Raw genomic sequence first — 12500 nt, 5'->3', positions numbered from 1 at the left:
CTCAAACCCACGCGTCGTCGTAATCTCCTGTACAAATGCGCAAACAAACAATCACGCACGTACAAACACATGCGCGCGTGAGGACGTTGATGGAAGAGAGAACTGCCAGGCGATTGTTCTCACGCGAGCACCGGGCCAACGTACACACACACACACACACATGCACAGCGATACGAGCAACGCAAAGGACAGCGGCAACCTTGTTCTTGATCATCTGCTCGATGGTGCCGAGATCCATTGGTCGCTTGACAATGTCGTAATACCCGGGCGCCTGGTCTGCCCGCACAGCACGTCGGAACAGATTCGCATCTTTGTGGCCGGCAATCTAAACACGTGCACACACACACACACACACACACACACACACACACACACACACACACACACACACACACACACACACACACACACACACACACACACACACACACACACACACACACAAACACACACAACACAACGCAACACGACACAACACAACGCAACACAGCACAAGCAATGGTGAGGATGCAAACAGGGCAGGAAGAGCACCGTGTGTGTGTAACAGCTGAAATCTGACCGGCACCACCATGCAGCCAGTGTGTTGCGTCATGGTGTTTGTTGTTGCTCACCTGTCGCCAAACGTTCATGATGGCGTGGCGCCACCCCCGCTGCAGACTCTCAACTTCTTCGGCGGCTGGTAAGGACATGGTCGAAATGCAAGCACACATGCACGCATGCGCAGTGAGAGCGAGCCCGAGAGGCCGGGACCTATCACAGCAGGAGGCGCCCAAACACACACATACATACACACATACACATACATACATACACACCCATACACACCCATACACATACACATACGCACACGTACACACACACATACAGAGCATGGCAATACTTACGCAAGTCTTCAATCTCCCACTTTTCCTTGAACTCGTGCGTGACTGGCGTCACAAGCTCCAGCCTGCATGCAACGCAGCAACACCAATGCACAGTCACAATTGCGAACAGGGCACGAAGCATCGGGGGCGTGGCTGCATGCCAGCTCATGCACGCCAACCATCGCAGCACATGCAGCAGCATGCATACAAGCATCCTCAACCTCCAGTGCACGCACGTGTGGCCGAAGATCTGCTTTGGAAGTTCGGGCTTACGGGAGCCGCGCCGCCGCGTGCTCGGGGGCGCTGTTGTCACAGCAGTAATAGGCACGGTGATGGTGGTGGTGGTGGTGGTGGTGGTGGTGGGAAGTGAGACAATGACTACGCCTGTGACACGTACAAGTGAGCATATGTGTGTGTGTGTATGTGTGCGCTCGGACCGAGAGGCTCGTCGTCGTCCAGTTCCTCCACGTTGATCGCCCGCGGCTTAGCTGAAAAAAACCAGCAATCAACATTCCGCACATGAGAAATCGGCCGCAACACACAACACAACACAACACAACACAACACAACACAACACAACACAACACAACACAACACAACACAACACACACACAACAAAACACAACACAACACAACACAACACAACACAACACAACACAACACAACACAACACACACACAACAAAACACAACACAACACAACACAACACAACACAACACAACACAACACAACACACACACACAACACAACATACACACAACACAACATACACCAACAAATGCGCCCCCACTACCCCCCTCCCGGGTGCCCTGTCGAACCAGGTGTGTGCTGGTCGTCGGCCTCCGCGTCCTCGGCTGTGGGCGTCGACACCTGCGCCAGTCGCGTCTTCCGCCGCCCGCCCCGACCACGACGGCCCGCACGCCCACGACGGCTGCGGTTGGATTGTGTGTGTGAGTGAGAGAGTGGGGGAGTGAGAGAGTGAGAGAGCACGTGCGTATGTACATGTGCTTGTATGTTGATGCGTGCGTGAGTGAGTGCAACACGTCGGGAGTACATGCATTGTCAAAACAACAGCTGCAGACAAGGGCATCGCACCTGCGCCTGCCCGTCGTTGGCGTTGCGCGGCCGCTTGCTGACGGCGTCTCAACTGATGACTGCACATGCGATTGGTACGAGCGGTCAGAAACACAAGGCAACCGCAAGCACACGCACACGCACGCAAAAATACCCAAAAGAGAGAAGCGAAGCACACATACACACACGCACACACACGTACACACACACACACACACACGCACGCACACGTACACGCACACGTACACACACACACACACATACACACACGCACGCACATCAACCACGCATCACACGACCAACCAGTGGGCTGCCTGCCTCAGATGGCTCCTCCTTCATCTTTGGGGATTCTGCCCGCGATCCGCGTGGTGTCTTCGGCGAGGCGGCGCGCGCGTCCACAGAGGACCGGCGGGAGGACCGCAGGGAGGACTGTCGCGATGACTCCTCCTCGTGCTTGGAGGAGCGGTCCGATGCAGCGCGATCGCGTGTGGAGCGGCGGAGGGGGCGTGGCGTTCCCGGCGATGGCGGCGGCGACACGTCTTCTGCTTCTTCTTCTTCTTGTCCACTCTCTTTGGTTTCCTCCACTTCACCAACACCCTCTGTTGTTGTCGTTGTCGTTGCTGCTGCTTGTGGTGTTGCTTGTGCTGGTGTGCTCGCTGCCTCCGCCTTTTCCTCTGCCGTTTCCATCGCTTTTTCTTCCTCTCCGTGTCCCTTCTCCTCCTGTTCCGGATGCGGCTGCTGTTGGGGTTCCTCCTTCACCTCCGTGGAAGCACTCTGCTTCTGATGTCCTTCCTCTTGCTTGTGCGCGTCTTCTTTCTGCTGGGCCACCTCCTCCTCACCTTCGCCCCTCTCATCCATCTTCTCATCCTTCGCCTTCTCTGCTGCCGGTCCCTTCACGGCTCCCGGCTCGCCATCCCGCTCCACTTCCATATCCTTCCCCTCCACCCCTGCACCCCCATCTTCCTCCTCTCCTGCTGTGTGCGTAAATGTTTTCCCCTCCAGCGCCGCTTTCCGCGCGGCCGCCTCGCGCTTCTGCTGACCCCGCGCCTGTGCCGTGTTGGGTAAGTGAGTGGAGTGAGTGACATGTGAGTGTGTGAGAGAGTGTGTGAGTGTGTGTGTGAGTGTGTGAGAGAGTGTGTGAGTGTGTGTGTGAGTGTGTGAGTGAGTGTGTGTGTGTGTGAGTGTGTGCGTGAGATACACCGAACACACAGAGAGCAACACCCACATGCGCCACTCAACTGCAGCCATCACTAACGATCAGCCACCATGTCCCCACTCCATCGTACCTGCTGCGCAGTGTCCGCGCCGCCACCACCGCCGCCACCGCCGCTCGCTGCAGCTGTTGTTGGTGTTGGCGGGAACGTGAACTTGGCTGCTGCTGCTGCTGCTGCCCCTGTTGCCTGTTGCCGGGCTGTTGGGGACGAGCGGGTGAGCGGTGTCGATGCCGTGGATCCGCGCGCCGAACTCGACTGCCGCTGCACAGGCGGCGGCGGTGGTGGTGGTGGTGGTGGTGGTGAGGAATGAATATCGTGGTGGGGTGCACGCTCGTGCATCAATTACACACATACACATATGCATGGCAGGCGCGGGGGGGGGGGAGAACCAAGGCTTGACCACTGTGCACAGCGCATGTGTTGCAGCGTTACCAGTGGTGTGGAGCCGGCGGAGATTGAGGTCCTGTGGGAACAGCAAACGCATACGAGATCAGCAGTGCACGCATGTGAGAAGTGAAACAAACATGGAGCTGGGAGCACCAAATGTGCATGCGTGTGTGTATACGTGTATATGTGAATGCATGTATGTGTGAATGCATGTGTGTGTGTGAATGCATGTGCGTGTGTGTGCGTTTGATGAGCTTGAGTGTGTATGTGCGTGTGAATGGAATGACGTACGATCCCTTCGCCGGCGTGGCGAGTGGAGAGCCCGGCTGCGAGCGGCTGGAGCGGTCTGCATCGACACAACGCATTTGGACACGCGGTGAGATGTGCACTTCAGATTGCTGCTGGTTTCTTCCACCCAGCACACGAAGAGGCGGCAACACCACTCATGCGCACATCATGATGACAAATGACGCTAAGTCATCATACAACAACAACAGCAACAACAGCAACAACAGCAACAACAGCAACAACAGCAGCAGCAGTAGCAGCAGCAGCAGCAGCAGCATGGGTGCTCATGTTACATGATCCGCGGCGAGAGCGGTGTGTGCGCGCCAATCGCATCTACAACTTAAACAACAACAACAGCAGCAGCAGCAGCAGCATGGGTGCTCATGTTACATGATCCGCGGCGAGAGCGGTGTGTGCGCGCCAATCGCATCTCCTGCTCGTCGTGTCGCTTCTTCCTGTGGCCGGCAATCACATGCACACAGGCGGGGGTTGTTGGTGCAGAGTGCTGGTGGTGTCAGGCTGTGGTGCGAACACACGCTCGGTACACACGCACGCGAGGGCCGCACAACGATGAGACATGGCACTGTACGCACGACGATGAATGCCACCATCAAAGACCACCACCATCAACGCACAACACCACCACCACCACCATCATTACGGACCATGCCTCGAGGCCTGTGAGGAGCGGTTGCAGCTCGGGCTCTGGAATTGAGTCTGCCCGGATCAGGTCCTTTGTCAGCGCGCTGGTGGTGTGAAGCGCACGTGGATGCAGCGGTGAGAACGCAGCCGGTGCAGCACAGCACAACACACCTCACACTTGGTTGGATCACGTTCGCACACATCCACACACACACACACACACTCACATACACTGGCATACATGCACTTACTCACGTACACGCACACATACACTCACATACACTCACATACATACATGCACTTACTCACGCACGCGCACACGCACACACACAGTGTCTATCTCTCTGTCACACGACGCTACATGCACGGTGTATGTCATAGAGATGTGCGAGGGCTGTGAAGCGACTGTCTCACTTGTATGTCTTCTGGTCGTCCTCAAGCTGCCGCTTCAACTCGTGCGTGCGCTGCTCGCGGAGTTGACGAGCGAGCTTCACCTCCGGCGACTCAATGGCGGCCTCGTTGCGACGCTGGCGCCGTGGGGTGTCCCCCTTTGATGTCACACGCAGTATGAAGCAGATAATGAGGCATGTAGTCGACAAAGCACAAGTCACAGTGGTCGTTCACTCTCTGGGTGGGTGCACATGTCGGGTGTGCGCGTGTCGACAAAGTAATGAGACAGGTGCAGTGGCACATCCGCAACCGTGTATCTCTGTACCTTCTCGATGATGCTGTTGTATTGGGTGGCGCATTGCTGTGAAACAATCACAAATGGTAAGGAGTGGGCGTAAGACACATTGGTGATGCGTCAGGCGAGGCAGAGGGAAACGAACAGCAGTAGCAACGCCGAGAGCAGCGCATGCTCAACGCGGCGGGATGTGACAGTCAACGCATGAGCACAACATAGCTTACCCGAGCGCTGTACCAGTCGTCTGGGTTGTCAAAGCTGGCCGTGTCGCTTCGCATGTGCCGGCTGATCACCGGCTGTCCCCACATAGAGGCAAACAGGTGTAGAGGATGACGGTACGCAAACGAGCCAAGGTAAGCTGCTGCGCACATTGTGTTGTCGAGAGCACACACACACACACACACACACACACACACACACACACAAATGTTCACGCACACACAAATGTTCACGCACACACACACACACACACAAATGTTCACACACGCACGCACACACACACAAATGTTCACACACGCACGCACACACGCACATACACAAATGTTCACACACACACACACAAATGTTCACACACGCACGCACACACGCAAACACACACACACATACACGCAAACAAGCACACATGTTCGCACACACACACACACGCAAATGTTTACCCATGATTGGTTGCCATATTTCTGGACCAAGTCGCACAGCAACAAGCGGTCACGCACAGTCCAGGGCAGCAAAGGCGCCTGCCTTCCTGCTCCTGACATGCTATCGCTGCCAGGCATGGAGAGAGAGAGAGAGAGAGAGGAGAGAGAGAGAGAGAGAGAGAGAGAGAGAGAGAGAGAGAGAGTGTGTGTGTGTGTGTGTGTGTGTGTGTGTGTGTGTGTGTGAACACTTCTTGCTTCTTGTTGTCTCGCTGCTCCGTCGCTCGCTCGTCTCGGTTAATGACGATTTGCGATATCTTCCATAGAAAATCATGGAGGGGAAGGACAACCACGATGCTGATGACGCCGGCCGTGCCGCTGTGGCGCTGCGTCTGAGGCACGACATGCCACACCTGCACGGTGAGCAGCTGTAGTAACCCTGTGACTGCCGTGGTGCCGCCTGCGTGTTCGAGAGGCCTGCCAACACAACATTGACAATTGCTGTGGGTCTCGGTTGTGTTTTGCAGACGCGTGCTACCTGGACCATGTGGGTGCGGCCATGTACACTGCAACCCAAGTCAAGGCATGCTCCGACATCTTGTTGCAGGAGCCGCTCGGCAATCCTCACAGCATTCACCCAAGCAGCACTCGGTCCACGGAGCTGATTGAGGAGACTCGGCAACTCGTTCTCAAGTAAGTGCGTGGTCTGTGAAACTGTGCGCACCTCTGTTTGATCTGCCTCAATGGTGGGAGCAGGCATGTGTTGTCAGAGCCGAACAAATGGCATTGTGGATTGGGGGTGCGGGCGGACACGTGCACATGTGCGCACGCATTGCCTGCATGTGATGACTGCGTGCACACACTTGTGTCGCTTCCCTCAAGTTGCTGACCCTTTTTCCGCGCTCACCGCCACTACACTGCGACAGTTTCTTTGGTGCACGAGCACAGGACTACGACGTCGTGTTCACGGCTTCGGCAACGCATGCGCTTCAGCTGGTGGCGCAGGCCCTTTGCCCGGACCCAGACACGAGTGGGCTTGACTCCATGCTCTTCAGCTATTCCAACCACAGCCACACCTCCGTCACTGGCATGCGCGCCGCGTTCCAGCAGCGCGGTGCCACGTGTCAGCCGTTTTCGCGACAGCAGGTGCAGCCTGCAAGTGGCAATAGTTCTGCTCGCTCATCCTCCTCATCGACATCATCAAAATCAACCTTTCGCCACCACCTGATTGCATACCCGGCCATGTGCAACTACTCTGGAGAGCGCTTCCCTCTCGAGTGGTGTCGCCAGCTCAGATCCAACCACTTGCACATCACCAACGCACCACACGCCATCCCAAACACCATGGTGAGTTCGTGTGTGTGTGGGGGGGGGGGGTGTGGCTGTTTATTCGGGCACATCGTCTCCTGCAGTTCAACGCGACACTCACACACGCACGCACACACACACACACGCACACACACACACGCACACACACACGCACACACACCCTCTCACACACACACACACGCACGTATATGCACACACACACTCACGCACATGCTGGCGCACATCTCATTCTCCACAACCAATGGTGCGCAGGTCCTGCTTGATGCTGCATCGCACGTGTCCACGAGCCCGCTCGATCTCAGCGCACACCAGCCAGACATGGTGTGTGTCTCCTTCTACAAAGTGTTTGGCCTCCCCACGGGTCTTGGCTGCCTCCTTGTTCGCCGTGCCGTCGCCCACGCTCTTCGCCCAACCTACTTTGGTGGCGGGACCGTGCGTGCGTATTCGGTGCTGCCTGATCACCAGCACGTGGCGCTGGCAGACGACGCCCCAGCGCATGTGCGAATGGAGGCCGGCACACAGAACTTCCTCGCCATCGCCCAGCTCAAGGTGCGTGTGCGTGTTGTGTATGGCTGTGTTGTGGTTGTGTGTGTGTGTGCGTATATGTGTGTATGTGTGTGGTGTGTTTGCGTGTGTGTGCGTGTATGTGTGTATGTGCGTGTGTTGGTTGTGCGCGCGTGTGTGTGTGTGTGTGTGTGCTGGTTGTGCGTGTGTGTTTCTTGGAGGTTTCACATTGAATGACCCATCTCTATTCTTCGTCTCTGTATGTGCTCGCTTGTTCCTTGCTGTCCTCAATTGGCTCATCTGACTTTGCCCTTCCCTCTTCCTCTTCGACCGTACGCTGTTTCCCAGGCAAGCATGGCTGCGTTTATGGCCGCTGTGGGCTCGATGCATGTTGTGCGTGCGTACACAGCAGAGCTGGCATCGTACTGTCGGCGGCAGCTGCTTGCCCTCCGGCACTCCAACGAGCAGCCACTCGTCACCATCAACTCCCCCTGGTCCAACGACGATCTCAACGACACACAGGTGCTGTGCTGTGCTGCACCGTGCTGTGTTGTCTTGCCTTGTGTGTGCGTCGTGTGCGTGTGCGCAAAACGTGTAGCTGCTTCAGCGTGTGTTCGCATACTTGCTTAAGCTGGAGATCAACACACATCGTCCAACTCTCACTCTCGCCGCTGTGCATGACCCCCTGTTTCTCTCTCCCCCACCCCTTGGTTTGTATCCATGGCATACTGCGATGATCAGAAGCAAGGCCCTGTCGTCAACTTCAATCTGTGTCGCCACGACGCCTCACTCGTCTCCCCGTCCGAAGTGTGCAATCTTCTTGCCCTCCACAACATCCACGTTCGATCAGGTTTGGATCATGTGGGTTCATGGCGTTTCGTGGACTGGTTACATCACCCACACTGTGCACATGAGAGGATATCACGTGAACCAGCACGAAGCACACATGCGAACAAGAAGAACGGGCGTGCACACTGACAAACACACACACAGACACACACACACTCTCTCTCTTTCCTGACCTCATTGTTTTTTCTTCACCCCATTGTCCCACCCTTCCTTTCCCCACCCCACCCAGGCTGCCTGTGCAACGCCGGCGCGTGCCACGACATTGGCGGGTTCGCACAGCAAGACTACGAACGCATGCTGCAAGCGGGATACGCGTGTGGAACCACAGAGGACATGCTTGTGAGTCAGGGTGTCACGCTGTAGAACAGCACTCACGTGCAACCATGGCTTCACACACATGCACACAAGTGCGCATGCACAATTGCCGCACTTTCCTCTGTCGTGGCCTTGCTCCGTCTTGGCTTTGCTTGTTGCTCTCATTGTTGCTGCTGCTGCTGCTGCTGACATGGCAATGCTTCGGCATATGCGTGTGTGTGTGCTTGCTTCAACAGGATGGCAGGCCCATCGGCGGTGTACGGGTGTCGTTTGGTGCATACTCTGTCAAGCAGGTGCGAAGTCTCAACAACAATGACAACACGTCACAGATGCACACATGTAGACGTGACAATGCACACGCAGAGTTGTGCACAGCGTTGCGCCATGTCCACGCGCTCACATGCATCCACGTGTACTCGTATGCATCCACCATGTCCATAGGATGTTGATCGGCTCGTGCGTGTGATCCGTGAGTACTTTGTGGACGCGACAGACGCATTGATGGCGCCAGCGGAGAAGCGGCAACAGCGACAGCCGCAGCACAACACAACAGCACTCCCTGTTGACGCCGCCACACACACGACAGGCCACAATCTGAAGTATGATGATGCTGATCATGACGACGCAAGGGGCGGTGCCGTTGCCGACAAACAACCACACATTGCACAGCTCACACTGTACCCTATCAAGTCGTGTGCCGGGCAGTCGGTGCAAGCGTGGCCGCTCTCAACAACAGGGCTCGCATATGACCGCACGTGGATGGTGGTGGATGATGCAACCGGCAGAGCGCTGTCGCAGAAGCAGCACGCACACATGTGTCTCATCAAACCCACCGTCGACCTCAGCAGCCACACGCTCACCATCACGGTGCCCACCACCGGTGCTGCAAACGCAGGCCGTGGTGATGGTCACCAAGACTTGGTGTTCACGATCCCCCTGGACCCGCCAGCCGCCACCGACACCGGTGACGTCACGAGCAAGCCGGCGAAGGTGTGTGCCGATGCGGTGCAGGCATTTGACTGCGATCCTGCCGTCTCAGCAGCACTGTCGACGTTCCTGGGGCGCCCGTGCCGCCTGGTACGACAGGCCGGTGCCAGCACACGTGCCTGCCGTGTGGCGAAGGGCGAGTCGACTGCTGTGTTGTCGCTCGCCAACGAAGCGCACTTTCTTGTTGCTTCCCTCTCGAGTACCCGCAAGCTGCTTGCAACCATGCACAAGAGCGAAGAAGGGCAGCGACTGGTAGACCCTCAAGAGCAGCGGCAGCAACGACAGCAACGGCAGCAACGGCAGCAAGGGGAGGAAAAAGAAGAAGAACACGGCAACAAGCATTGTGATGGGGCGGGGACAGATGACGCGATGGTGTGGGTTAGGCGGTTCCGCCCAAACATCGTCATTGATGGCGCTGACGCGTTCGCTGAGGACTTGTGGCGTGTGGTGAATGTGTGCGGTGCGACTGGAACGGCAACAGCAAAACTGGAGTTTGTACGCTGCTGCCGCCGTTGCAACATGGTTTGTGTCGACCAAGCAACCGGCCAGCGCACAGCCGAGCCTCTCGCGACCCTCTCAAAAGTTCGCAAGCGCAAGGTGTGTGTGTGTGTGTGTGGGTGGGTGTGGGGGTGTGGGGGTGTGCGTGGTTGTGGTTGTGTGTGTGTGTGTGTATGTGTCTGTCTGTGTGTGTGTGTGTGGGTGTGGGTGTGTCTGTGTGTGTGGGTGGGTGTGTGGGTGTGTGGGTGTGACAGGTCGCCGAGAACGTACACGTGTGAGACTGACTTGCCAGCGCTGCTTCTCACGTGCTTTACCTTGACGTTGACCTGTTTTGCTGATGTGACCAGGGCGCAACCTATTTTGGTGCGCTATTCAACGTGGTATCCAGCAAGGGCACAGATGAGACAATGCTTGCCGTTGGTCAGTCGCTCTCCCTCGTCCAATCCACCGCAGATGACGTGACTGAGTAGTGTGTGCGTGTCTGCCTGTTTGTCTGTGAGTAAGTCTGCCTGTTTGTCTGTGAGTAAGTGTCTGTGTGTGTGTGTGTGTGTGTGTGTGTGTGTGTGTGTGTGCATGTTTGTGTGTTGTTTGCCACCCTAGGGATCTTTAGAACTGCCCGCTCTGCCACGCCCGTACACCCATAATTTTCTCCTCGCTTCTTGCATCGACATGAAAGCGTGTACACGTTCAACCCATCTGCAAAGATTTTCCCGCCAAAACGATCAACCCAAGAAAGAGACGAGCAAGAGACAAACCCCGTGCCATCTGCTGCCTCACACACACACACGCACACATACACACATACACACACATACACACACATACACACAACTATATCGCTGGGTTCTTGGGGGCGATGGCGTTGCGGCCTTCTGGTACGCGCCTGTGTCTACCCGCCGTCAAGTAAGTCTCCCACGTGGTATCTTGCGTCCCAAGACGTCAAGAAGCCAAGTTGCTGCCCGCTGAGTTCCATGGGATGTTATGTACGCCCTTTGCTTGCCCCGTGTCTCACCGCAATGTACATACATATGTGGTCCGCTCTGATGTTAGGGCATGGCACAGGGTTGAGCCGGCAATGCCGGAACATTACATCGAGCAAGAGTTGGACCGCTATTTCCCGCTGCAAGATCATGTGGGTCGAGAAAGGCCAGAGAGGCGACCAGCCAAGGTCGCCAAGAAGACAGAGCGTCATCGCCCCGCACTGAGACAGAACTCAGCACTCGTGCAGCCAGCGAGGGCAATGCATCCTCACCTTCAAGAACAAGAACAGGGCGGTTCATATCATCACCGTGATGCTTATGCTTGGAGTCAAAGCGATCAAGCCCCGTCCTCTCGGCAGTTGAGCACCACCGTATCCTTTACGGGCAGTCCCACGACGATGCGCGTGCGATCACACCAGCCCCAGCACACGCCGTGTAGCGAATCATCCATCTTCTCGACCCCACATGGCACGCCGTCGTTCCATGACCCGCAGCACCAGGCTGAACAAACACCAATAGCGTCACGCTTTCGTGAAGAGCTGCAGCATGCCCACGATGGAGAGTTGTGGCAGAGTCCAAGCTTCGCATCGTTCGCGCCCAATGCACCTCCAACCACGTCAGCCGCTAAATTGCATGTGCACCAAGACCTGGGTTCATCATTTGTCTCGATGAGCCCAGCGCATGCCGGAAGTGCTACGTCCGCCCACCCCCCTCAGCCTGAGCACCGGAAGCTTGGTGGCAGCACAAGGCAAAGGCAGCCTGGAGCGCAAGAGCAGCAACGGGCGCAACAACACGCAGAGAGTTCACGTTCTTCCACGCTTGCAAAGCAGCAGCAGCACAAGCAGCATCTGCCCGATGTCCTCACTTCACGGGTGAGCGTATTTGACGGTGCTAGTCTTGGCGTTCAGGATCACGAGCACACGCTGTTCCTCGTGATTCAACCACAGAGCAGTGGAGACGAGGAACAAGATGGCATTGTGGTTGAGTTGAGTGTTCGGATGCAGGACCAAAGTCCAAACAACAGTTTCGCGCTTCAAGCGTTTCAGCAGTGCCTGGCCAGCGCTCGGGTCATCTACACGCATGGCGGGCGGCGAATGGCGGCTCTTCTCCTCCAGTGCTGCAGCTCAGCCATCGTGGGGCGTGGTGCAAACGAGTCCATTGCCGTTCGCGACACGCAAGTTGCTGCATGGCTGGCAGACCCAGAACGAGCCTGGGATGACATGGATGACGTGTTTCGGCTGTGTCAGCTACGA

At 56.6% G+C, this 12500-nt stretch overlaps 3 protein-coding genes across 3 annotated transcripts in view; 2 read left to right on the top strand and 1 right to left on the bottom strand.

Annotated features, from left to right (window-relative positions):
- The window catches only part of PTSG_00020 (uncharacterized protein), a 6983-nt gene extending 1011 nt beyond the window's left edge, over window positions 1–5972 (bottom strand). Inside the window, exons 1-18 of the mRNA XM_004998519.1 lie at window positions 5810–5972; window positions 5378–5449; window positions 5184–5219; window positions 4883–5016; window positions 4492–4572; window positions 4217–4281; window positions 3830–3884; window positions 3584–3614; window positions 3224–3412; window positions 2241–2984; window positions 1959–2017; window positions 1682–1794; window positions 1301–1351; window positions 1100–1166; window positions 885–946; window positions 612–676; window positions 200–325; window positions 1–27 (exon numbers count right to left, since the gene is read on the bottom strand). The exon at window positions 1–27 is cut by the window's left edge and continues 59 nt beyond it. Of these exons, the coding sequence (XP_004998576.1) occupies window positions 1–27; window positions 200–325; window positions 612–676; window positions 885–946; window positions 1100–1166; window positions 1301–1351; window positions 1682–1794; window positions 1959–2017; window positions 2241–2984; window positions 3224–3412; window positions 3584–3614; window positions 3830–3884; window positions 4217–4281; window positions 4492–4572; window positions 4883–5016; window positions 5184–5219; window positions 5378–5449; window positions 5810–5926 (2094 nt within the window). The 5' untranslated portion in view covers window positions 5927–5972. The remainder of the gene's footprint in view (window positions 28–199; window positions 326–611; window positions 677–884; window positions 947–1099; window positions 1167–1300; window positions 1352–1681; window positions 1795–1958; window positions 2018–2240; window positions 2985–3223; window positions 3413–3583; window positions 3615–3829; window positions 3885–4216; window positions 4282–4491; window positions 4573–4882; window positions 5017–5183; window positions 5220–5377; window positions 5450–5809) is intronic.
- Window positions 5973–6077: 105 nt separating this feature from the next.
- Window positions 6078–10794, top strand: PTSG_00019 (MOSC domain-containing protein beta barrel domain-containing protein). The gene is made up of 10 exons (XM_004998518.1): window positions 6078–6205; window positions 6313–6478; window positions 6712–7132; window positions 7367–7663; window positions 7967–8140; window positions 8360–8468; window positions 8697–8806; window positions 9019–9075; window positions 9224–10366; window positions 10615–10794. Exons 1-10 carry the CDS (start codon window positions 6118–6120, stop codon window positions 10735–10737), a joined length of 2688 nt encoding a protein of 895 aa, XP_004998575.1. The 5' UTR covers window positions 6078–6117; the 3' UTR covers window positions 10738–10794.
- Window positions 10795–11123: 329 nt separating this feature from the next.
- PTSG_00018 (uncharacterized protein) overlaps window positions 11124–12500 on the top strand; it is a gene marked incomplete at both ends in the record, with an annotated part of 4259 nt that continues 2882 nt past the window's right edge. The window contains 3 exons of the mRNA XM_004998517.1: window positions 11124–11170; window positions 11318–11435; window positions 11607–12500. The exon at window positions 11607–12500 is cut by the window's right edge and continues 555 nt beyond it. Coding sequence (XP_004998574.1) covers window positions 11124–11170; window positions 11318–11435; window positions 11607–12500 — 1059 coding nt within the window. The remainder of the gene's footprint in view (window positions 11171–11317; window positions 11436–11606) is intronic.

This window comes from Salpingoeca rosetta, assembly GCF_000188695.1.
Source record: "Salpingoeca rosetta unplaced genomic scaffold supercont1.1, whole genome shotgun sequence".
Classification (NCBI taxonomy): Eukaryota; class Choanoflagellata; order Craspedida; family Salpingoecidae; genus Salpingoeca; species Salpingoeca rosetta.
Note: the sequence above shows the minus strand (reverse complement) of the source record. Positions and strands in the feature narration are given on the sequence as shown.

Coding starts and splice junctions, on each gene's coding strand:
- PTSG_00019 (XM_004998518.1), top strand. CDS start 6,118: ATGGAGGGGAAGGACAACCACGATGCTGATGACGCCGGCCGTGCCGCT. Junction 8,807..9,018: donor GAACCACAGAGGACATGCTT/GTGAGTCAGGGT, acceptor TTGCTTCAACAG/GATGGCAGGCCCATCGGCGG. Junction 9,076..9,223: donor GTGCATACTCTGTCAAGCAG/GTGCGAAGTCTC, acceptor CCATGTCCATAG/GATGTTGATCGGCTCGTGCG.